The sequence below is a fragment of the Brassica rapa genome, chromosome A08 (genome assembly GCF_000309985.2).
Source record: "Brassica rapa cultivar Chiifu-401-42 chromosome A08, CAAS_Brap_v3.01, whole genome shotgun sequence".
Lineage (NCBI taxonomy): Eukaryota > Viridiplantae > Streptophyta > Magnoliopsida > Brassicales > Brassicaceae > Brassica > Brassica rapa.
The window spans coordinates 3,725,985-3,753,342 of record NC_024802.2 but is presented as its reverse complement, the minus strand read 5'-3'; the positions used below and the strand labels follow the sequence as shown (position 1 = coordinate 3,753,342).

General features: G+C 30.2%; 1 protein-coding gene and 2 pseudogenes across 2 annotated transcripts; 1 reads left to right on the top strand and 2 right to left on the bottom strand.

Moving 5' to 3' along the window:
• Window positions 1–6,189: 6,189 nt before the first annotated feature.
• Window positions 6,190–9,112, bottom strand: LOC103833066 (lysine histidine transporter-like 8). Of its 2 annotated transcripts, none has more exons than XM_009109166.3 (6): window positions 8,884–9,112; window positions 8,449–8,847; window positions 7,740–7,873; window positions 7,224–7,651; window positions 7,000–7,131; window positions 6,190–6,842 (listed from the first exon to the last, which is right to left on the bottom strand). In XM_009109166.3, the coding sequence occupies exons 2-6, from the start codon at window positions 8,823–8,825 to the stop codon at window positions 6,357–6,359; spliced, it is 1,557 nt and encodes a 518-aa protein (XP_009107414.1). In that variant the 5' UTR covers window positions 8,826–8,847; window positions 8,884–9,112; the 3' UTR covers window positions 6,190–6,356. The 2 variants fall into 2 exon arrangements, with proteins under 2 accessions (XP_009107414.1, XP_033132753.1); XM_033276862.1 differs by having other exon boundaries at window positions 8,449–8,850; window positions 8,885–9,103.
• Window positions 9,113–10,423: 1,311 nt separating this feature from the next.
• Window positions 10,424–20,428, top strand: LOC117127229 (annotated as a pseudogene).
• LOC103833254 lies at window positions 20,379–27,178 on the bottom strand (annotated as a pseudogene).
• Window positions 27,179–27,358: the final 180 nt, after the last annotated feature.

The window sequence follows — 27,358 nt, the reverse complement described above, 5'->3', positions numbered from 1 at the left end:
TTATATTAACTTTATTATTGTGTTACAGATAAAAATATTAACTTTATTATATTATTTAGTGTGTATAATAATATATATTGCATAGAACTTAAATGTGATTTTAAATATAATATTACTAAATCTCATCAAAAATATATTAAGTGTTAAGAAAATATAAAGATAATTTCATTGTGAATATAAAACAAATAATATAATAATTGGGTTTTACTTATATAAAATATGTATACATATAAATTATTAATTTATAATTTAAATGGGATCTTATATTTAAATAGAATATTCAAAAAAAATATTATTTTATTATTTTATCGATTTACGTTAAATTTTGAACCGATTCAAGTTGGAACCGACGAAATTTATTAATTTATAAAAATTATTAATCTATCGAGTTTTAGTTTATAGAAGTTCTACTGTATATATATAGTACTAAATTAAATATGTAGTTTATTTTAATCAAGAATTATAAACAATAAAATAACACATATGGACATGCTGCATAGATGGGAATGCACAGAAGGGTGTAACAAACTCACGATAGTAATTTGATTCTCATAATTCGATTCCTTTTGACTCTAACATTTTAGAAAAATCTCCATAACTTGATTCCCTCTAATTTCGGTAACAAACTAATGATATTAATAATTAATATCACGCATCTTGTTAGAGGAAGGAATAAAAATCGGTTAAATATATGGTATTGACTAATATATTGTACAAATATATAAAGTAAGACCAATAAAAATTAAGTCTAATGAAAGGGTCCAAACAACTTTTATAAATAGATTTATCAAGACTGCTTCCCTTTTAATAGAATAGATGCTGCTGCTATTAGGGCTGGGTAATCGGATCCCAATCAAGTTTCGGTTTGGGTTTTGGTTTTTTTCGAATAATTAATTTCAGTCCCATTCAAATATTATAATAGTTCAGGTCGGATTTGGTTCAGGTTTAGTCAGGTTCGGTTTGCGGTTAGTTACATGTCTAAGATCATGTTAAATTCGAAATAGTTTCGGTTACGGATAGTAATTGGGTTATCAGTTCCAAAATAATGATTTGTACTTGATTAAACTCTGTATTTCCAGTCTTTTCAAAAGAAATTGTGTACGTGACTTCCTTAAACCATATTGTTGTCCTTCAAATGGAGTCTCGTCTATCAACCATACGAAACTAACTATACATGACAACATACGACATGTCATGACAAACAAAAGTCTTGTACGAACAAAAAATCATACAAAATGAAACATAAACAAATTAAAATTAACAACTAGCAACTACATAAATTTAAGAAACTCTATTTAAATTAAAAAAGAACAATATTGTTTAAACTTTAGAACAAAACTTATTCATAACTGAACTTCATGACATGTCGTATGTTGTCATTTTCATATGTCCTTATGAATGATCTCTCTTTCTTCTGCATCTCATCGCCTCCAATTTCTCTGCACCTAAGCTTTTGAATCTTCTTCTCTTGGCCATTGAACACTCCCTTTTGAAATTTCCATATCCTCTGCATTTATAACATTACACCTCTTTGTTATCGCATGGCTTGTCAGTTTCTTGCCTTTGTTTCCTCACATCAACATTCTCATGTCCTTGCCACAGTATCACTTTCCGTAGTACTTGGTGAAGCACGCGAATCATCTTAACCATCTCATCTTCATTCTCTGATTTTTGACTTGTCGTTTCAGCAACTGCCAGGTTGACTTCAGTATGATTGCCCACGCCATCAAGCTCCATCTCATGAGCTTTTAACATACCCACTACTTTGTGAAAGTTGAATTTATCTGGCATACACACAAACGTTGTTGTCTTATAAGCTATAAATCTTTCTGGTAGACACCTTAAAAACTTCTTCACATGTTTCTTGTCCTTGTATTCCATGCCCAGAACACGAGTCTCTTGTGCTAACGCACTGAGTTGAGAACTAAAATCTGATACATATTCATGTTCTTCCATCTTCAAGTTCTCAAATTTCAATTTAAAAAAAATCCATGCTTGAATTCTTAACCTTCTCAGTTCCTTCAAAGGGGAATTGCAGAATATCCCACGCCTATTTTGCATTCTTGCATCCTTGAATCAGATCGAGATGCTTATTTTTGATGGATGTAAAAATACCACATAAAATTTTGCATTATAACTTGACATCTCCTTCTCACGCTTTGTCCATTTAGCTAATGGTTTGTTGACCACAACACCATCTTTATCTACTGTTTTGGGAACTTCATAGCCATCTTCCACTGATGTCCAAACATCCATATCAATACTTTGTAAGCTTGCTTTCATCTTCACTTTTCAATGCCCATATTGTTTAGGATCAAGCATAAACTCAGCCACTATGCTTCCTGTTGCTTCCTACTCTACTCTCTCTTCATTTCTTTCCTCTTGCCTTCGGGATCTTCACTAATGACTTAGGTGACCTGCTCTTGCCTTTTCTCCAATATACTCCCTTGCTCTCCAAGATACTTTCTGGCTTGTTTCTTTTTAAAAAGGTTAATTTGTGTTTACAAAGATTAAAAATACAATCATATAATAGCCAAAACTGCAACACCACCCATGATGCGGGTTTTTTATGTAACGTTCGAACTTTGCATGTAGTCTCACTTCTCCCGATATGAAATAGCTAGCCTGGCTTATGTAACATATTAACTAAATCTTCACCCGCGTTTTCAAAACGCCAATATTTTTATGAATTTTTTTTATTAAAAACTTAACAAATATTTTGTTAATTTGTAAGTATTTTGTGCATCTAAAATATTTTTGCATTTAAATCAGTACTTTTAAATTCGACATAAACCTGTGATCAAACCGGTTAATCCGGTGATATGATAATTTGATTAGATTTTTAAAAATATCCATATTTAAAAATCATTAAAACCCGAGACTACCCGATTGAACCGATGGATGATCTATATGTAATCTAATTTGATTTAAATTGTTTTAGTTTCATAATTTATCTCCTTTTAATCCAAATTTTAAAGGTCAGTGTTTTGATATCTTATGAAATTATGACATTTACACAAAATTTTGATAGAGAAATGATAGATATAATAAAATAATTAAGAACTATATACATATATATATATATATATGTCTTGATCATATTACTCTCTTTTACATATCTTAATTAATTTTATTATAATTATTTTGTGTAATTTATCTTGTTATAATTTGGTTTATATTATAACCGGTTTAAATGTGTTGTTAACAGTTAGTGTTAAACATTTTTCTTTAGATAACATATATTTTGAACATTTTCCATAATTTTTTTGTTATTATATTTATTATACAATGTATAACATTTATATATATTTTATGTAATGGCTATTATTGAATTATTATGTTGCTTAAATAAATGATATAACCATTGTTTAGGAAATATAAGTAAAATAATCCTTTAATTTAATTGATTTATTATTGATTGAAATGTTTTGTAGTATTTAAACCTGTAAAATTAAGTTTTATTTATTTTTGTTGTTTAATAAATTGTTTGAAGTTTTCAATTATTTAATTTATCTAAATATTTTAAAATATAATTGCTAGAAATTACTAAAAAGACGAGATCTAATACTTTATATTGTTTGGACACAAAATTAATTATAATGTTGTTTAGAAACATAGATAGTAGTATAAAGAAATGAGTATATCGTTTGAAAACATGAATAGTAGTATAAAGTAAAAAATATTAGTGATTTAATGTAAGTATAACTATAAAGTAGAAATGTGTATTTAGTTTAAAAACTTACAAAATAAAAGTTAGGTCCAACACAGTGTTTCTGTTTTAATAAGATAGATAAATATTTATAATAATTGGTATTCATGTTTTCTCTGTATAATGCTGTAAAACCTAGCTTGCTTTCTCAAGAAGGTTGTGAAGATTTTCTTATATACGTTTTATTTTAATTGTTATTTATAATTACTATTTAACTAGGTCGTTTATAAAAATGGGTTTTTGACTTACTGCTAGAAGTTATATATTATTTTAACTGCTAGAAGTAATATAGTTTTCGACTTACTGCTAGAAGTAAAATGGTTTTCGACTTACTGCTAGAAGCCTAGAAGTAATAAAATAGCCTAACCGCAGAATTACTGCTTGAAGTAATATACTATTATTTTTAATCCTCTAATTACTGCTCATACCTTTTAAGCATTCATGATCAATAATTATTGTATACGAAAACATATATTACGGATCTTGTAACATGCTATCATAAGAACTTTAGAAAATTTAAAATGTTAAGCATATTAAGTACTATATAGTTTCCGAGGAAGTTATTCTAAGAAGATATGTTTAATACACTTAAGAAGTGGACAGGGCCGGTCTTGGCAAAGCCTAACGAAACATTGGCTTTAGACCCCAATTTTTTAAAAAAATTACATAGAAAAAAGCTTCTAAAATTTTTTTTTTAGATCTCCAAATTTACCAAAACAAATATTTAGCTGAAATTTTTTAAAACCCGCCTAGTCCCCTAGGGCCGGCCCTGGAAGTGGGTGTCACTGATCTTTAACTGTCAAATAAAATTGATGTCATCATAAGATTTGAATCATTTGCAAAAACAAAAAGAGACATAAATCCTTAAAAGAATGTTTATATTGATCCAAAAGTTGTCTATATGTAGTGTGATCAACCACCCACCGTTTTTTTAAATATATCCATAATTACAGAAGTATGATGGCGTTCCCTAATTCGTGGCTTCTCACATCATTGCCTCTTAGCATGTGTATTGTGACTGCTCTCGGCTTCTCGCTACATCAATTATTAATTTTATTCTCTTTTTTTCCTCAACTAAAATGAAAATATGAAAGTTAATTCTCCAGATTTTTATGAGATGAACCAATAGTATAGGAACTATAATTGTCAGGAAAAAATCTCCAGATTTTTATGAGATGAACCACCATCAGTAGAGTTATTTCCAGGCAAAAATTATCAGAACACTGCATAGTAAATGGGAAACATGTCCTTCCCTTAGCGTAGCATTAGGTAATAGGTAGGACAAATTAAAATACATAGACAAGATAAGAAAAATCGTAGAGTTAATTCTATAACTTGTAATCAAGCTTCTGGTAGATTAATGACATCTTGCCAGAATAAAACCGAACGGATTATATCAAATGTAGAATATAAAAGAAAGCTTTGTTTGTGTTAGATACCAACGATAGATTTGTGTATAATACTTAGTATCTGATTTCTAGATTAACTAGATGGTCAGAATGAGTATTTTACATAAAATAAAATATATTTTCACTACTTTTTTAAGAAAATCAAACATATAAAAAGTCATACTAATGTTTCTAAAAATTTTCATATTTTTTATATTTTAAAAATTTTATTTACTATTTTTTCATTATAAAAGAATAAAACATTTCCAAAAATATCAAAAGTCTTAATGAGACATACAAAAGTTCAAAGTGTCTTTTTTCAATTTTTCATATTTCTAAAAATACCTAAGTAACTGATATCGGATAAAATTTCATTTTCAGTTATAAATATGGGTGTCCATATGTGAAAGTTAAAACGTATAAAGTCCATAACTTAATATTTGATAAATCAATAATGTTTTTTAAAATAACATTTTATCAAAAGCTAGATCAATTCAAAATATAATATAATTTGATATAGTAATAAATTTTAAAACTTTAAAATTGTCTTTTAAAAACATAAATAATATAATCTTTGCTTTTAAAATAAAATTAACTTAATTTTTATATATTTTTATACTATTTTGTAATAAATTTAAACTGTATTTATATTATAAAAATATCCTTATATAACAAATAACTAATAAAATCATAATTTTAAAGTTTAAATAATATAAGAACCATGAATATTATTATATAAATATTTAAATTTTATTTTTAAACTAATATTTTTATTAACACAAAATTATTATTTTATAAATTAGTATTTACATAATTCCAACATTTTTAACATTTTAAATATTTTATTAATATTTTAATATTATTTAATTAATATTTATAAATTAATAAAAATATAATTCCAGCATTTTTAATTTACATATTTTTGATGTTTAACTATTTGGATATACATAAATAATTTGGGGTATAATAAATGCTAAAGAAATATGATTACATGTATTTCTGAGAATAAGTTGAAAAAGGGAAAGCTACGTTGGGAGAACTTCAATTTTCAACTAAGGATTGTCAACAAATTCACTAAATATTGTGTCATTATTTTGGCCAACCCACACTTACCTTCAAAATTCAAAATGCTAAATATTGTTAAAATACATTTGTTCCAATTCAAAAACAAGGCACTCGTAATCAAAACACAGACAACACATAATTTAAAAAAAAAAAATTCACCCAAACAAAAACCACTGACTTACATCGGATAATACTTAGTTAGGACTGAAGAACTTAAGCTTAAGTCCTTGCGTAACCATACTCGATATCCCACCAATGGAGAAGGCCAAGCTGAATGCAACTCCTAACCAACCCAACCCCCAATGGAAATACCAACTAAAACTGCACTTGGCCGGTTTCTTGATCAAAACCCACATGAAGCAAGGATAAGCAAACGTGACCGGGAGCGTGAGTCCCCCTAGCAAACCCGCGAGACTAGACAAGAAAGGGAGAGCAACTCCGATGAAAAACGAGACAAAACCAAAAAAGACTCTGAAACCTGATCTGACCCAGACCGAACATGGTTTGTTGGTTCGGCTAGTGTAGCCAGCCTCAAAGCTGTCAAAGGCAGGCATGGAGTATATCTGAAAGCTGCTCAGGCAGTTGAAGACTACTAGGAGAAATGCCGTCGCTAACAAGCCTCGCGGAATGTCGTTAATGTGGAATTCATATAGAGCAGCGAGCATACCTCCTGGAGGCATCTATTAGACCAAAGAAAATATACAGTATTTTAGCATTGATAATAATTTGCAGTCGACGATGCCATCAAAGGAATAAACCGGTTTAAACCGAAGCCCAACCAATGAAAAAATATAGATCATAGCTTTGATAAGATAAACCACAGTAAATGGAACTTACGAGTTTCCCATAAGCCCAAAAGCCTCCAATGGAGATTGGAAAGATGCAGAGAGCAATGAAGAAGTAAGCAACTTTGGCTCCTCTCCACATTGGTACATGAGCTGGATGCTTAAACGTTGATGGCATCGTCGACTGCAAATTATTTCAATACTCAGTAGTTCACAAGTCCAGTATTGCATTATTTATTTATTTACATAAACATAAACATTTTTCATTTTCTTTACCTGAATTTCAAGAACCAAGTTGTGACCTCTGAAGGCAAAAGCTACAATGCCAAGAGCATTCAAGACAGAGAAAAGCGAACCAGAAACTGAAGGCATAGAAAGCGGCTCGTAGGATATTGTAGCTGGTCTTGGTTGGCTCACAGAGAGAACCCAAACCATTGTAGAGTAAGTTATTGCAGTGACTGCTCCTATCAAGGAAAGTCCCGCAATAGAGTTGAGGTTCGGAAGCTGAGACAGAACGACACATAGACAAGTAAACACCAGATACCACTCGACCGTAGTTAACGGGTTCGAGGTGCATAACGGACCACAAACTATCTGAAAGAAGAGTTTCATTGTTTCTCCACCGATCAGAATCAGAGCTGTTGCTGTTCCTGCTGATAAGTAAACCGTAGGAAACAACGCAAGCCAAACTCCCAATCTTTCTCCTGTTTCAAAATCAAGAATCCAAGATTTTAGTAATAATGATCCACCAATTAAGTTAATTTCCATTGAAAATAACTTAAATTCAATTACCAAATGCAGCCTGTGCAAGCTCGACATATCGATTGTAACGTTTCCCTGGGACAGCTTCGTGTAACTGAACTAAAATCCACAGTGTGTAGAGTTGCCAACAATAGGCTATTGTCAATGATAGTATCCCCCAACTCCTACACAACAATAATTCAAATATAGTTTATCCTTAACAACAACAATAGGCTATTGTCACTAAAATCTTAATCACAAATATTGATCCACTACTAAGCCAATTAACTACCCAAATACTCGAACCCAAGTTATAAAATGATTCAAATGTTTGATCTTACATTTTATATTTTTCATATAAAAACTAGTTATTATACAAAATAAAGGGAGAATATATAAATATATTAAATAAATAAATGTATATTTTGCTGGAACTCAACAAGAAACAAAATCGACGATAAAGACGGTCCTGTCTTAATCCAAACTAAACCCAAAAGTATGTCTGAGAGTGGCCAGTGTAATGATGGAAGCATGACAAATTAAAGTGAATCTCAAAAAATATCTACTAAAAAGATTGATTTATTTCGAAAGTTGAAAAGTAAAATAGTACATATATTTTTTTTATCTCTGACGATTTTTTTTTTAAATTCATAAGTGGATCTGAACAATAGATGGTTTGAACAGAAGAAAAAAAAGATTATTGGAAATAGTAAAACGATTATTGGAAATAGAAAAAGAACAGAGCAAAACGCAAACGCACCAGCCAAGAAATGCAAACGCGACGGGAAGAACGAGGGCTTGAAACCCAACACCGGCGTTGAGGTTATGAAACGCAGCGTAGTGAGCATTTCCGTTGCGAGACTCGGTGATAGGAAGCCAAGCGTCTTGTGGGTTGAGCTTGGTGAGGTGACCCATTTCTTCGAGATAACCTTTCATGTTGACAAGAACGCGTTTCATAGGCGTCCCAATAGGACTCAAGAACCTTGGCGATATGAAAGAGGTCGGAGTCCATGCCGCCGACGACGGCTTGGTGGCGGGACGAGGAGATCTTTGACCGGATGGAGTTAGAATCTCCGGAGTGGAGACTCGCGGCGTTGCTGGTATTGATATTAACTCTGTCTCGGGTCTCTCGTCCATTGAGAGTTTGTTTGATTTTAAGCTTCTCTCTCTTTCTTTTTTTTTTTTTTGAACAAAACTTCTCTCTCTTTCTATTATCTGAGCAGGTGATGTTTTAGTTTGCCTTTTCTCACTATCACACTCTAACTCTATTTTCTAGCCTTCATTGGGCTTGGGGATATATTGCGAGTTGTGAGGTCTCTGTCTTTTTTTATTCTTTAGGATTCCGACAAAACAAGAAAAAGTTAGGACTACTTTGTTGGTATTAAAACATTTTATTTAACTACAATAAATAACAGATTAGCTAACACAAAGTTAGTAAGTCGAGAAATATGGCATGTTACAAGCTTGTTGTAACTTGTACTTATCCTTACTAGTCACATCTAAGTACTAACAGTATGGCACGTTTCATGTTGTGCAAAATTAACTTGCAAATCATAACATTAGTGATCCCATAACTTTTAAAAAATTTGATTACATGTTAAGCTTATTATATATAGCAAAATGGAAAATTTGGTTGATGATTGAACATATCAAGGTTCAAATCCTAACCTTTCACCCTGTTTAATAATTCTCTTTCACTTAATTGCTTAATTGATTATTTTTGATATATTATGCACATTTTTTATAAGAATATCCCTTCTATGTATAAATTGTTACAATTTTATTTCTCTAAAAATTGTTTTGGTTACAATTTTAATTATATATATATATATATATCAGTAAACATAAATCAACTAAACTGAAACTAACTATATATTAATGTAAATAAATAATTTAAAGAAAATATATCATACAATGTTTTTCACTGGTATTTTAATTAAGATTTATATATTATGAAAAGCAATTAGAATTAGAATTTATATTATTTATAGGAAATAACTATTGTTTGTAGGATGTATAATACTAATAACATCATTTTAGGTTATAATTTTTGTAAAGGACAAAAGCTACTAAAATTAATTCAATATTTGAATATAAACAATCCACTTAGTTTTAAAATAAGAGCATTATTGGAGACTAACCTTATGTTCATGTATTATTAACGAGAATGTCATTATATTCATTCTCACCCTCTCTAATTAATTGCATTCTTTTTACTAGAATTACTGGGTAATAATCCGCACCTTGCGCGGAATGTAATTATTAGTTTCGTTATTTTTAATAAAAAGACATTAAATCTATTTAATCTGGATATTGGTTCGGTATTAAGTTTTTTTTTTGGTTTTTAATCTTCTAAAATATAACTATTATTTTAAATTAATATTCATTTTAGTTTATTCGGTTAAAATATTTGATTTTTTGGTTTTTTTCTGGTAAAAACCAAAAATTAATATTATTTATTTATTTTCCTGTTATAAATTTTAGATAGTCGTCATGTCGAAACAATAGTTTCGTATTATAATTTCTAAACAGATAATAGTTTAAGAAAAAGAAAAGAAAATTATTAAGACAAATCATTTCACTACTATTTGGTCGGCGCATTAAGAAAAAATATTTCAACTTTAAAAACAAATTAGATACTACAGTTGTGGTGAATACTTAGTTACAAGGTGATCACATCAAGGTGCACATGTATGTGTATGTAAAAATTATATAAAAATAGTTAAAAAATATATAAAGATATTGTTAATTAATATTAAATGATATTTTTGTTCAAAATAATACATGAAAGATAAAATTAAAATTAATTTAAAATAAAAAAGCTTTGACATTAGTCAATTTTCATATAAATAAAATAAAATTGTATCCGTAAATAGGGTGGACACATATCAAATATCTAGATATTTGGAAGCATTCGTGTCGATTCGATCCTTAGCCACCTAGATATTCGGTGACTCGGATATTTGAAATGTTTTAGAATTTTAAAGAATATCCTATTTGATCCGTAAATAAAATAAAATTTTAAAAATAATTGAAAATTGCAATAATAAAATTTTATTACAAAAATAAAACAGTATTTAACTTTTTAAATTTTAGTATCTAATATAAAAAATTTAATTCATAAAAATATTGTGAAACTGATATAAAGTATAATATATATAATGTATATATATATATATAATTTTTTACATATATGTATATATATGCATATAACATGTCAAATTAGATATGTGTTTCTAAAATTATTGGTATTTGTGATTTGCTTCTTTTTTGGATATTGTATTTTAGTATTTGATTTGTTTCGTAGAGTGCGGATATCTAGAGTTTTTGGTTCCAATCAAAACGGATAACGAATCGAATCAAAATTTATGAATATTTTGCTCAACTTTATCCGTAAACAATAAAAATAATATATATATAGTTTGGCTTTTGATTCGTTATCAATTTTTATTGGAACAGAAAAATCCAGAGTTTTATTAGAATCATGTATGTAAGTTTTATAGTAAAAAAAATGCAAAGTACATAGTGTGAACACATTTATGAATATTGTATAAACGCGTTAGCATACTTATTATCAAATTATTGTGAGGCTGTCATGTATCTATTATAGTGTGAATGCATTTATTACAATACTTATCTTTTAATATAAAAAAGATTACACTCTTTTCCATTAGTCATTAATTGTAGCTTAGCATAATTTTTGTTCACATGAATATATAACGTGTTTGTTAACGTGTTTTAGTCTAAGTTATTACCGGTTTGCTATGTTTCCATCTATTGGCAATTGTGCTTAAATCATGCATCAGTTGTCATCGTAATTAACTTTTTAAGATGTTTTAATAGTAGAAGCACTGTAGTCTAGTGGTTAAGGTTTAAAGGCTTCTACACCTAGGTCTGGGGTTCGAACTCCAGACTATGCAATTTCTTGCAAATTACAGGAAATCCAGGTTTCAAGTCCTGGAAAGAACGATTTATTAATGCAGGTTACAGAAGAAAGGTTTACAAGGAATCTTCAACATGGTGCAAGTAAATCTGGTCAGAAATAGATCTTCATAGGACAGCTCAGATGATGCAGGTAGGCGTAGATCTTCATAAGACAGATAGTATTGTTGGTTGTCGAATCGTCTATGAAATATTTCTCATAAGTGTAATATCATAATAAATCAACGTTATAAAAAAAGATGTTTTAATAAGAGTTTTTAACTTGTTTTTGAAAACAACTTGAAGCCTAATTTTTAATCGATATCCAGGTGGAGAGTTTTCACGCATTTATCCGGAAAGGACCGAGTATGCAGTAAATGGTAATTTATTACATGTTAAGCTTATTATATCAAGCTTATTAAAAAAATTGATTACATGTTAAGCTTATTATATATAGCAAAATGAAAATTTTGGTTGATGATTGAACATATCAAGGTTCAAATCCTAACCTTTCACCCTGTTTAAAAATTCTCTTTCACTTAATTGCTTAATTGATTATTTTTGATATGTTATGCACATTTTTTATAAGAATATCCCTTCTATGTATAAATTGTTACAATTTTATTTCTCTAAAAATTGTTTTGGTTACAATTTTAATTATATATATATATATATATATTTCAGTAAACATAAATCAACTAAACTGAAACTAACTATATATTAACTTAAATAAATAATTAAAAGAAAATATATCATACAATTTTTTTCACTGGTATTTTAATTAAGATTTATATACTATGAAAAGAAATTAGAATTAGAATTTATATTATTTTATAGGAAATAACTATTGTTTGTAGGATGTATAATACTAATAACATCATTTTAGGTTATAATTTTTGTAAAGGACAAAAGCTAATAAAAGTAATTCAATATTTGAATATAAACAATCCACTTAGTATTAAAATAAGAGCATTATTAGAGACTAACCTTATGCTCATCTACTTTATTAAAACAGAAGTACACTTATAAAATAACATTTAGTTTTTCCAACTTATTTTGTTTAGTATTAAAATAAGAGCATTATTGAAGACTAACCTCTAAGCGCTAGGCCCAATCTAGCCGCCCGACTAGCGCCTAGCGCGTTCCCAAACATTGATATATAGTTTTATTACGGTTAATACCCACGTAATACTACATTTATAACTATATTATACCCGCATTTTCTAAATTTGTTAAACCCAATATGACATTTATTCTCTTTTTGCTGTTTACGTGCTCAATAGTAACATCAACCATAATATTATTGTTTAACTATTGTGGTGTGAATAAAAGTGAGATGAATCTTAATACCCGCATAATACTACATTGTTGAAAGTTTTGGTTTACTATCTATTCTATTAAAACACTAGTGTGACCAATTGATAAAGTTATGTCCAATATTTTAGTAACCAATTAATTATTCTGCATGTTACGGTTGACATCCCATTAAACAATTTTTGCGGAACCCACACTTTTGTTGTTACGGTCAAACATCAAGTCATCATTTATCATATACAAAATTCATCGCATTATCACTCACAGTATAATGTTAACTATATCAATACATCCCTCTCAATGAATCACCTCTATGAATCAGATAATATGGTTTATGTGAGAATTTCATAAACAAGTTTTAAAAAGTGCGATCACTTTAACATGTTTCATTAAATGTGTTTAAGTTCAGAAAATATAAATGGAAAACATTTAGATTCCTAATGCCAATTTCAATACGTTATCATCATATTAAATAGGTTATTTATAATACTTACCAAACATTTGATATAAGTTTAATTTATTACTATACAGTTTTTTTTTTTGTAAAGACTACTCATCTTTAAAATTTAGATTAACAAATACCCTTTGAATAAATTTGGAAAAATTCTCAGGTTATTCCAGTATAGATCCAAAAATGTTGAAAATTAACATTACTTCAACGTAATATAATACAAGTTATATCACTGATATTTTGTAACAAATTTAAAATTTCATTAAAAAGTTCCATCAATAGTTTTTGAACCAAAAACATGAAAATATTTACCAACTAACAATTTATTCAATTATGATTTATATAATAAGAACATACAAATATTTACCAATTAACTATTAATTCAATTATGATTTAAAATTATCGGTAGCCACTTCTTTCTAATATTTATATTAGCCAACAGTTATATATTATATAGCATTTATTTCTTCCTTCTGGGTTTATACAAAAATTACGTTTACTCCTTTCGACAGTATTCCATCGACATTTTTTTTGTGTTATTCAATAATCTCAACCATTTTCTTTTTAGATATTTAACATTTTATTTGATTAATATAACACATTATTTTATATAATAATATATACAGTTACATTATTGACATATCTTTCTACAGTGATATGTTAATTATTCCTCATAATATCGGTTTAGGAGTATAAAATGTAATTATTACATTATAGACACTTTATATTCTTTACGAAATACAAAATAAAACACTTATAGTAGTTTCAATTAGTTTAACGGGTTTTAAATAAACTCATTTAGTTTAACGGGTTTTAAATAGATTATTTGATTTTACTTAAAGTTAATGAAGACCATATTAACCCATATATATATTTACAGAATATATTAAATTTATTTTTTCAAATATTTTTCAAAAAATTTGTTCGTTTTTGGTGCGGGTTGGGTTTGATATTGGCTTTCGGATATAATACTTTAAGAACCGTTTGAGTATATAGACCATGTCTAAAAGAGTATGAGATTTTGATTTTCGGGTCGATTCTGAATCGAGTTTTTGGGGTACAAATATTTTATACTAATTATGTTAGGTATCTATTAAAAATATGATATGTTGCAAATTTTAGGAATAAAGTTTAAAAATAATTTTTGAAATGCGTATGACACAAATGTATAGTTATGCAACTTGGCATATTTAATATAGTTACCAAAAATTATATTAAATTAGATTAACATTAAACACAAATATGATTACAAAAAAAAGCACAAATATAAAAGTTAGATTTTAAAAATAATAAAACAAAAAAAATACATGCCCTTTCAAGGGGCGGGTCAGAATCTAGTCAATACTATTAAATTAGAAACATGACCTATTGTTAAAAAGTTGTGTCCAACTATTATTTAACAAAACATACATTTTAAATATATCAATACTATTAAATTAGAAACATGACCTATTGATAAAATGTTGTGTCCAACTATTATTTCAACAAAATATACCTTTTAAATATAACTGAAATTAAATTTAATTTCTGAATCTAACCACCACATACCTAATAATCGGGTAACCACCACATTAACCACCATGACCAGTTTGATTAACAAATACATTGATGCAGTTATTCATACAAACATCAATTAATATATCACGTCAGTTACCAAAGAAACATTTATGCCAATATATTTTTTTTTAATAGTAAGTGACTATAAATCAAGATACCAAAGAAACAAAAACATTAGAAAAATCAATTTTGTTTTAATTAAATTTATGCCAATATATATTGAAATTCCAAACACATATTCCAATATATATTGACATTCCAAACACATATCAATTGTAACTATAACTTTGTTATTTTTCTAAATTAATCATTCTTTAAAAATAAAGTACAAAATTAATGTGTGAAATGACCATGACACAATTGTATAGTTATGTAACATCACAAATTCAATACAATTATCAAAAACTCTTACTAATAATCTTTAAAAAATTATACACAAACATATAAATTAAATTTCTTTAACATATAAAAATGTTACATATTTACATTAAAAAAATAAAGTTATAGTTACAATTGATATGTGTTTGGAATGTCAATATATATTGGAATAAGTGTTTGGAATTTCAATATATATTGGCATAAATTTAATTAAAAAAAGATGATTTTTTAATGTTTTTGTTTCTTTGGTATCTTGATTTATAGTCACTTACTATTAAAAAACATTTATTGGCATAAATGTTTCTTTGGTAACTGACGTGATAAAAAAGTACAAACCAACATTATACATGCGGATCAAGATCTATAACCGACAAATATGATTACAAAGAAACGGGCATATATACAATAAGATTACAAAAAATTAAGTGTATGCCGTCAACTTTTAAATGACCAGTATTTTATAAAATAGATTTTGATTAAGATTTATACACATATATTATTACAAAGAAAAACACAAATATAATTATAAAAAAAAACATAAATATGAAAATTAAATTTCTAAAAAAATTGAAATTAAAATATACCCGCCCTTCAAAATTTAGTGTTTTCATTAAATCTGAATTTTGTGAAAATATATCAATTGTTAGAACCTCAGTAGAATGTCACATGAAGAAAGCCAGTCCGGATTATATATAGCAACCAAGTTTACCGATTCAACCGTGTGGGTCCGAATCAGATACAAAAACACTGCTTATATCTTAATTTGTTTATAAACCACATATGTACCCACTAAAAAGAGTTAAATAATTTGTAAAAATATAATATTTTCTTCCAACCATTTAAATGTAGATGCACTATTAGTCTTCAGCATTCGATTTTGGATTGGATATTTTGATTTTTGGTGTTTTGGTTCTAGATATTTAAGAACCGTTCATGTATTTACGAAGTTTGGTTTGGTTTCAGTTGGGTTATTTTGTTTTTTGGTTTGGTTCAGCATCCAAGTCTGACTTCCTCACCAGATCTTCTCTTCCATGTGGTTGTATTGTTCCTAACTGGGTAGTTCATCTCTTTTTGTGGTCTAAATTCAGGTCTAAACATTCAACACTTCTCCTAGGTACCATGCGCTTGCAATGGTCACAGATCATATTGTAGTTTCTCCTTACAGTTGGTTGAAAAGCGCTTCCTCTACTCACATAGGCAAGTCTGATTGGTACCATGGAAGAGACTTCTTGAACCCTCCTCCTTCTGGATCAACAAATAAACTTTATTAATACTAGGAAACTTGTCAAAACTTAAGATACGATGAATCATTTCTGTGATCCATTGAGAGAAAGCAGCAATCCAAACACTTGATCTTGCTCACGCTTCTCATTCAGATCCTTCACATCAGTTGTTGGTGGTCTGAACCGCTCCAGTTCTGCCCATAGACTCATAAACTCTCCAAAGAAATTCTTGAATAACCACACCTTATGTTGAAGGTTGTTCAGTGCTTTCTTCACCTCAATGATTTTTCTGATGTTAGAAATGATTCTATAAACACTCAATAGATCTCTCTTTTCTCTTTCAGCTCTAATTTACCAATTCTCTCCAGCCGTCACACCCAAATCCCTCTGATCTGATCTTCGTTTTTTCCCCCGGTGGCGCTTGTCGCTTATGCCGGGGGAGATCTCTCTTTTCTCTTTCAGCTTTTTCATCAATTTGCTCTTTTTTGTCGCTTAGTTTTATGGGTTTTTTAGATCTTTTCGTCAGTTGTGACGAGTTGTTCTACCGTGGGTTTTTGATGGTTCCGGTGGCTCTTATTCACTCTCCCATACGTTTCTGTATTGGAGTTGCACTTCATATAAAGGAGCAGTGGTGGTGGTGATAACAGTTACAGGAGTGGTATTAGTTGTGGTTGTTGTGTGAACTCAACCTCCTTTTCAGTGATTTTTTGGTGTGTGTGTTTTGCAACGGATCTGGTTGTGTTCCGGATTGGAAGTTCAACGGTCAGGTGCGTGGTTAAACTTATACCGGAGCGGAAGATCGACGGTGTTCTTATTGGTGTGCTTATTTTCTTTGGAAATGTATATTTACCATTGCCCCTATTGGTGTGTGTGGAATCTTTAGTTTCTAATCTATTGTGTTCGTCCATACTTTCATGGTAAACGGTTCGGTGGGCTGTCCTGAACAATCTGCATTGGCTCCTAGGGCTGTCAAATACTATTAAGCGTACTTGGAAAGCACTTAACTGCTTCCAACACTGCTGTGATGAAGTAGTGACCGTGGCTGCAAATAGAGTATCAATTGAGATCGCTGTAGTGTAAGAATGGCCAAGTTCAATCCTATGTAGCTCGTGGAGGTCCAAGTTGGCTTACTCATGATATCATTCTTGTTGATGCTGTCTCCTCTCCGTCTACATACTCAAGATGAGCCTGCAATGGCTTCACCTAATGGAGTATGAAGCCATTTATATCTTCAAAAAATCATTTCCCTCTGTAGGATTTTTTTTCTTCTTTCGTTTAAACACCTACTAGTGTATGTTTTATATTTTTTTTCTCTTTGTTTCGCTCAGAGCATTGGCTTTGGAGATCAAACTTTTGGAAGTTATTTCAATGACAAAAAAAAGAAAACACTCAATAGATTGTCTCACAATTCTTTAAATGTTCACAGTTGAAGAGTTTTAACATTAAAAAGTCTTAACTAAAACCATAAACAAAATAAATAATAGGGTGAGTAATCAAACTAACTATGTAAATCAATACTATTAAATCAGAATCATGACCAATTGAGTGAAGTTTAGTCCAACAATAACTATCTTATACATATTTTATAACCACTTCTTTGATTCCAAATTAATAGGAACCCACTTCTTCCTAGCGTACTAAAAAACTGTAGACAACCTTTTAATATTAAAATCAACTTTTGCATTTCACTCAACTTTGTAACGACTACAACTGAATAATCATATTATATTCCCTATTCATATTATATATTTATAAATATTAATTCCAGTTTAAATAACAGAATCAAATTATATAAGTAAATTTAACAAATTGTATCAAAAAGTTTTAAAGCATAAAAATGATTTTAATCAAAATGGGTTATAATTGATATATTTTATTTTAATCTATTATATTAAAACAACATCAAGATCTATTGACATAAGTGTGGTACAATTATTAAAACTTCTTATTAATCATATAATAAATATATTATACAAAGTAAAACACAAATATTAATAAAACATAAATATAAAAATTAATTTTTAAAAAAAAATATAAAACAAAAAATATACCCGTCTAGTATAAATTTTAAACTATAAACTTTCTTAACATAAACTGAAATTGTTGATATTATTTAGTTATATTTATCAAAAAATTCAGAAAGCAAAAAAAGAAATTTCTTTGTTCTCAGGATGGATAACTTTAAATTATTTTTCTAAGATGCATTATTAGCAAACTGATTTATTGATAACACTACCCATCAAAACATATACAAACAAAACATTTCATAAGATTTTTCAAGTTTAATTTAACATTTTGTCAGAAGGTGATGTGTCAATAATTCTTTTGTTGAAATCTCGTCAAGCGTCCGTTTCTGATTCTCTTCATCCAAGCGAGTACATGTGAAACGCTGATTTCTGAAAAGTCTACCACTGTGTTCAAAGAAGACAAAGCCAACTTCTCAAAGTTTTCCTCCTACGAAGTTTCTTCAATCTCTTTCTTTCTACATGTGTTCTCGTTTCTTTCATGAAACAGTGATGTTTGAGTAACACTGAACCGAGGTATGGATATGAGCCAAGGTAAATCCCTGGCAGATTCCATCAAAGCAAAGTTAGAATCCTTGTCTTCTCTTTCAAACCAGTGTTGTATCTACAAGGTACCCAATACGCTCCGCAGGCTCAACCCTGATGTCTACTCGCCTCGGCTTGTATCCTTCGGCCCGTTTCATCGGGGTAAAGAAGATCTTCAAGCCATGGAAGAGCATAAATACAGGTACTTGCAGAGCTTTCTCCCTAGAGTAACCTTTAGTTTAGAGGATCTTGTTAGAGTAGCAAGAACGTGGGAAGAGGATGCTCGAAGTTGTTACGCAGAAGATGTGAAACTCAACAGCTACGAATTTGTGAAAATGTTAGTTGTGGATGGAAGCTTCTTGGTTGAACTTATTCTGAGATCTCGTTATCCTCATCTGGTAACCGAGAACGATCGCATATTTGGGAAGCCGTGAATGATCACTGACGTGTGTCGTGACATGATTCTGATAGAAAACCAGTTACCGTTTTTCATTGTGAAGGGTTTTTTCAATCTCTTGACTCCTTACTACCAACAAGGAACACCTTCAATACTGGAGATGGTTAAAAGCCACTTCAGTTGTTTCTTGAGCAACATTGATGATAAAATGTTTGAATCTTCAGAGCCAGAGCATTTTGTTGATCTTCTGAGGTCTTGTTATCTGCCGCTAGCTCCAATCATATTGGAAGAAGGCATATCTACGGTTTACAACGCGCCGAAAGCAACAGAGCTACACAATGCTGGTGTTAAGTTCAAGCCATCAGAGACCAGTAGTTGTTTACTTGATCTTAAATTTGCTGATGGAGTGCTGGAGATTCCTACTATTATGGTCGATGATCTCACGGAATCCCTCTTCAGGAATATCATCGTTTTTGAACAATGTCATTGCTCAGAAAAGATCTTCCTCCACTACATCAGGCTTCTCAGTTGCTTCATTAGATCCCCTACGGATGCTGACTTGCTCATCCGCAGTGGGATCTTTTTGAACAGTCTTGGAGTCGCAGAAGATATTTCAGATGTGTTCGATAGCATCTGCACAGAGGTTATCTTTGGCAGAAAGTTTTACTTTCAGAGCCTCTCTGAGAACTTACAATCTTACTGCAACACACCATGGAACAGGTGGAAGGCGATTCTGAGACACGACTATTTCCACAATCCTTGGTCAGTTGCTTCTGTTTTGGCTGCTCTGCTTCTTCTCCTTCTCACTTTCATACAGGCTGTATGCTCTATCTTGGCTCTGTGAGTTATTACCACAGGTACTTACATCTTCTAAGACATCATTTAGTAGTCGAAACTCAATAAAACCAAACATTTTATTGTGAATGTAGACACAAGCAGTCAGATCCTGACATGACTACGTACTGAATCTTCCGATAAGTTGAACTGCTAGTTTTGTTAAGGGGATTAGAAATAAAATTAAGGAATAATAATCTTTAAAGTTTAAGAGACTATCTCAATGTCAAATAAACAAACCGGAACACCTACCAGAACCTAAATCCAAGTACCCTAAGAACTGAATTCTTCAGACATTGTCATCGTACAAGGAGACAGGATATTTAGCTGCAGACAACTCAGCCTTCAACTTGTCCATTTGAGCTTCCATTTCTGAATACTTCCGCTTCAATGGCTTTAGTTCTTCCCCCATTTCTTGAAGCTGAGTGATAAGTTCGTACTTGGGAACTCTCGTATCAACACAATCAATACCGACTACGTAAAGAACTCTCAATCTTATTGAAACCCAAACCAATGTTTTCAAGATAAAAGGATAATGATAAGGTGAATCTCAGATCATGATCTCATGCGATCCGTGTCTGATGATTCAATCACGATCTCATAGCGATCGTACTAGACGTCTCATGGCGACGGAGCTAGATTTCACAACATCACTCGACATCCAGAACTCGTAATACGGAGGACTACGTTATATAGAAGAGAAAAGCTTCAACGGCAAAGCCTCCAACAGAGACCGAGTCTTTGCCTCTCCCTGCCACGTCACTTTATAGTCAATGGCCATATTGACTTCTTCTTCGGGAACGTCTAAGGTATGGAACCTATCACTGAGCCAAACAAGATTTTCCTTTCTTCTTCTTTTCCTTAACTTCATCAAGTTTCTTCCCCAACCAATCCAACTGAAACCCCTCAGCTGCCAAGTATGACAGAGCAGCATATTCCTCTGGGAGATCATCCTTGGAGATTTCCCAAGGCGATTGGCATAGCGCCTGGGTTAAGCTTAAGAGGATATTCATGTATGCCGTCTTTAGATATGGATTCTTTGGAATGAATTTTGATGCAATATTTCAAACAAACGGTTCACTGATTCTACCTGCAAGTGGAAAATAGATATATAAAGTAAAGCCATAGCACAATAGACTATCTTCAGCTTGTAACTATATTAAGAAACTAAACTACTAGTGAGAGACTTGGATTTGTCATTTTTTCTTTCTATGTGTTCAAAAATATTTTTACTATAATTACTTATAGAAAAGAATACCACATCTTGTAGAACCGATGATGGCTTTTGTAAATTGGTTGGACTTTCTTCAAGTAAAAACACAAGAAGTTTTGTATTGCTTATATTATCTTACCTGTGAAGGTAGGACGTGAAACCCGTTGACATCTATTGTTTCCATTACTGGTAAAGATTCCTCTGATACATCTACTTTACCTTGAACTTCAAGAACATCAACCTTCAAAACAATCTTTACTTCTCTATTAACTAGAAATCCTTCTTTGTCATGAAGTTCGGAAAGGGAAATCATTCCTGAAAACCCCTAGTCATGATTTGTCTTATCAAACAAATGTTGTGCCTCTGCAAAATTTCAAAATATATTTAATGATTTAATTTTTTTAGTAAGCATGACAATATGAAACTATATAGATTCCATCGGATTTATATGTTGACAACTTAACAAGCTAGGCACAAAATATAAACAAAAATCTCGCAACGGTCCCAGACAACAAATATGAAACTTCTCTGCTTATTATATGCATAACCAAGAAACAATCACCTCCAAGTCGGGACAGTTTGTAGGAAAACTGATTTACTACAGTAAAGGAAAATTTAGCGTGCCTTCTCCATCCAAAAGGCAAATATTCAGAATTTGCAACGGCTAGATACAGAGACAAATGATTAGCCTTCTTATTTCCCTTGGGGTAGGCCTTTAGACACCTGTAAGTAACAACATAAGATAACCAGTCAGTTGTCCAAATAAAAAAGATAACAGTCAGAAAAAATGAAGGAGATTAGCCCAAAAACAACTTAATGAATTCTTACCATCTACAGCGACCCACCACGAATATATCAGAATGGACTTTTTCGGAATGCAAAGAAGAGAAAGTTTTAATCACCCATGTAATTTTCTTATCAGATTGTTTCTCCATTTTATATCTATTGTTTTTTATATCTATTCATCTATGAATTATGTGACAAACTTCATGCTTGAATAGATCCACCTGTTAGGTTTAGGGTTCAAATAGGTTAAAGGGGATTAACCCCAACTATAGGATTGCTAGTTGTGATATTCATTGATAGATTGTTCTTAATGCTTTGTTCTAGAGTTGCTAACTAGAATAAAGAACCTAGGCACTTGTATGTTTGAGCATCCTTGAATAATAATGTCCTGATCTATTTACTTCGTTTTGTTCATCTTCTGTATCGTCATTGAGCTAAGATTGCTAGAGTAAGGTGAGAGCTGATCTAGGAGTCTTAGTGAGCATCATTCAACCCGCGCATAAAGCTTAACTAGAAGCGCGTCGATCAATATTTCTACTGGACAATCGATCGACAGAGTGAAAGGTGTATTTATCGATATCTTTATAGGATAATCGATCGACACTTGCTATTGATCAAACACTCTTGTTTGGGTCATTAGATCTAGTTAATAGACAAGTTCAGAAACGCGAGAGCTGATTGACTTGTTGTTAAGTAGTTAAGCTCTATAATATCATACATGCAACTGTTAAGCACCTATATGATTATAATCTCTGTTACCTGAATAGAAACCCTAAGTCTAGCAGCCATTCTTCCATCAAACAACTTTCGGTTACATAAGCTCTATAATATCATGCATGCAACTGTTAAGCACCTATATGATTATAATTTCTGATACCTGAATAGAAACCCTAAGTCTAGTAGCCATCCTTCCATCAAACAGCTCTCGGTTACATAAGAACAACTACCTTGTTCGCCCCTGCAATTTATTATATTTACTATATTTTTCTATATTTACTGCTTTATAATCTATTAGGTTAGCTTAATCATATAACTATTAGATCTATTTGGTTCTCTAGATCCTTGTGGATTCAATCCCTAAGTATTGCAATTGAACCTCTTATTTGAGAAAGTATAAATCAATCTTTAGGGTAATTTGAGTGATATCAGATATCAGATATCAAATATAGAATTCAAAGATCAAGAATTAAGAACACTTTTCTTATTGCTTTAGAAAATGACTCAAAACTAATGTTTTCAATCTCTAAACTCTTGTAAGTTATGTCACAACTTGACATCTTGTTTTATAGAGATTAATAAATCATAATCCTATTAGGTAACATATTTAGATAACTCCTAAACATATTCTAAATCCTAATTTCCATATCTCAGTAAGATTAGATCTGTGACTTGCATCTCGATTTTCTTTTCTTTCAAGCTTAATCCAAAAGATGCGCCACCGTTTACTTCATCGGAGGTCCCACTGGTATGCTCCTCCGCCAGATGAACAAGAACATAATTTATAAGCGATGGCAGGAACTTCCATTCGAAGCACTTGCATGTTCCCTTCTCTACTTCAGCCGTCAAAGTTGAAGAGTGTCACACCAATCACCTGATTTGAAACCAACAAGAAATCTTCGGCAAAACTTGGAACAAGGCATTTGTTGAAACACTTAGTACATGGAAGCGTCATTCTACTAATTCTTCTTAAATGAAAAAATTTAATCAGTCAACTCTAAACCTAATCTAATTAGGAAACTTTGCTCTTATATCATAGAACGGAAAGATTGGCTCCCATCAATATTAGTTTGGTTCGGTTTAGTTCGGTGAAATAAACCATAATTAGCTCGATTTGGCTTGTGTTCAGTTCAGTTTATTTTTGGTTTGGTTTGTTTTTCGGTTTGATTTAATCAGGTTCATCTTAGTTTAGTTCTTTTAAGAGAAATCATGTTTCGAAATACAAACTATGTGAACTAGATCAATATAAAACTAGAACAAAAGCCTTTGAAAAAATCACAAAAGAGTTCATAAGAATTCAATCAAACAAGAGTTAACTAAAGTAAAAATAAAATAAAATAAAATAAAATAAAGAACAACATCATTAGTAATTTCTCTTATACCATCTATATATAAGAAAATAAGAAATCAGTTTTTTCCTTTTTTAATCAATTTTTTTAATGATTAGTTACATATTAGGTTAAAAATTATATGCTATTGAATACAAAGATAGAAAATGTGTGGGTTTAGTCTTGGGATTTTAGTATCTTGGTAATACTAATATGTTTAGTTTAAATGATTGCAAACCACATTGGTTTTTCGGTTCAGTTCGGTTTATCAACAGCATGATTTGATAATAGACTGTGGTTTGGTTTAAATCGGTTTGAGTTCGGTTGGTTCGGTTTGACTTGGTTCGGTCCAGTTTAATTTTTTGCCCACGCATAAGATTAAGCTTCAAACTTAACCAGCCAAGGGAAAAATCAAACTCTCAATATCAGCCAGGATTTCACTTTCAGTGGAAAGTTAATTAATTAGAAGAGTATAGGGAGATTGAAACTAAAATCATCCAAACGAGTCAAAATTATTTGCAAACGAGTCAAAATTATTTGTCCACAAATTGGAAACGGAAATCCAAAACATCGGAAGAAAAGATTCGACTAAGTGGAAGTTTAATTTGAATTACTAGAAAAAAACATATGAAACTTACTCTCTCTTTTTTTTGAACGAAAACTTTACTCTCTCTCTCTCTCAAAATTTGTGAGAGAGAAAGAGATTGTTCCTTATAACCATCTCCAATGGTGCTACATTTTTTCTTTTTGCATCATTTTTGTTCCAATAGCATTTTTTTATTCATTTCTTCAAATTTGAAGAAATACTCTTCAGTTCTTTATTTTTTTTAAAGATTAACTTTTTTATTTACAAACTAATCCTTAGCTTTAACTTGTTGTTATTTTGTACTTAAATAAATTATAAGTAATGATGTCACCCATTTAATTTCAAAGTTTGTATTATTTTCATCTAATTAAATTCATATATATATATATATATATATTTGGTGTTTCTTTATAAAATTTAATATTCTTTGTTTATTTATTTATGTTATGTGTAATAGTTGTATCATATAATAATGATTAACTTATAATAAATAGTAATTATCTCGGGTTTCTGTTAAAATTAAATAGTCAGGTAAATTAGTAAATTTGAAAAATTGTAAAGTGGTATTAATAATTAATTATAAATTAATGATTTTTTTGGATGAAACAAAAAAATTGATGTTTTTTTTGTGTGCAACAACATTCATAAATTAAATAAATTACTGCAAGACCAAGTCATATTCCAGCAAACACTAGAAAAAGGAGAACAAACGAGGACTTGAACATCATTTGATGATACAATATACTTAGAATATTTTTTTTTAAATGGCGTAAACCATTGAAGAACTTGTATCTTCATTTTTTGAAGAACTTCAAAATTTGAATAAATAATGAAGCTAACAACCGGATATGCTCACTTCATATTCCTTTTAATTTATAAATATTAAAATATCTTACTCTTTCTATTTTAAAATATAAGACCACTTACAATGAGCTTGTTGAAAATTAAAATAAAAAAAAACTTAATTGTTTTAGACCACTTACAATAGAGTTGTTGAAAACAACATTCAACTGTTGAATTTATATAATGAAAATGTTGAATTGATTGTTGAAAGTGAAGTGGATTCAAATGTTTTGAACTTATTCAACATGTTAAAACATAGAAAGAGGAGAAAGACATGATATGTGTCAGTTTTTCAATGGCTATTGATATTTTTTTGGCATTTATTTTTCATCTTTATTATTTGTAGTTCATTTTATATAGTAAATTAATTTAATTTTTAATTTTTTATATTAAATTTATTTTTATACTCTATAAAAACTATTTGTTTTATTTTATTTTAATAAAAAACATTTTACTATAATTTAATTAAATTTTAACAAATTTTAATTTATTTATACTTCAACAATTTTAAAATAAAATTATATAAAAGGTTATGGCTAATCCACTAATCGACAATTGATTTTAATTTGGCAGCCTATAATAAACCTGATTCTAACCTTTTTCGTTCAAGAGGTTTATCTTAGACCCTAATCTTACAATAAGACAAATTAATTGTTTATTGACAGAAGATATGAAATCAAAAGTATCCATTAAGGAAACCGAAGTTATTTACAAATCATAATCCATGTATGTTGCAGTACAAACAATTTGTTGGGGTCAGAGTTTAAAACGAATGAAAAAGGTATTTTAGAATACCTTGGTTAGATTTGTGTGTTAAAAAAAAAAGAATAGCTTGATTAGTGTCACATATATATATGTATTTGCACATACTCTTGATAGGCAAGAACTCATGTTGTGACCATGATTTGAAGAGTTAAATTGTTGGAGAAAATATTTCACATTGCAAATAGGTAAGTGACTTAAATAATATATAAATGATTTAGACGGCCAATTGATTTTAAGTTAGAAACTTATGTAACTTGACATGGTATCAGAGCGGACCCACATCCTGACTATTAATCCGGCCTAGACAGCGGCTCGATCAACCCACTAACTCAGGTAACTTGACATAAATGAGAGACCAGATACGGTCGTAACAGAACTATGCGATGATGCAAAGCTAACAGTTCTTTCTTTCTGGGATAGCCTCCTCTAGAATATCATGGGGCAATGCAGAGTCATTGATCGGTTTGGATAGTGAAGTCTTCCAGTTTGAAGATCCTCTTTTTTCTCTTCCCGTGATAAACCTAAAAATCCTACTGTGACAGAGGGTATATTCTATTCATCACTGAGGTTCTTCTAGAAGAATCAGCAGACAGACATTATACTAGTTATTTAAAATAAAAGAGGTATTTTGGAATACCTCTATTTATGTCACAAACATATGTATGCATGTATGTGATCAGTTATGTTCTTCGAATTTCAGTGCATGCTATTCGAACTGTGATGGCCAACCACTGACCGCTGACATTTCTCACCACTGAACTGTAAGAATAGCTGCACACATGGTGGCTCATTAAATGTATTATATATT

Bases quoted from the DNA above. Each gene is read 5' to 3' on its own strand.
- LOC103833066 (XM_009109166.3), bottom strand. From the start codon at position 8,825: ATGGACGAGAGACCCGAGACAGAGTTAATATCAATACCAGCAACGCCG. The intron at 7,874-8,448 runs GTGCGTTTGCGT...ATTGTTGTGTAG, and splicing joins GCGTTTGCATTTCTTGGCTG to GAGTTGGGGGATACTATCAT. The intron at 7,652-7,739 runs GTAATTGAATTT...ATTTTGAAACAG, and splicing joins GCTTGCACAGGCTGCATTTG to GAGAAAGATTGGGAGTTTGG.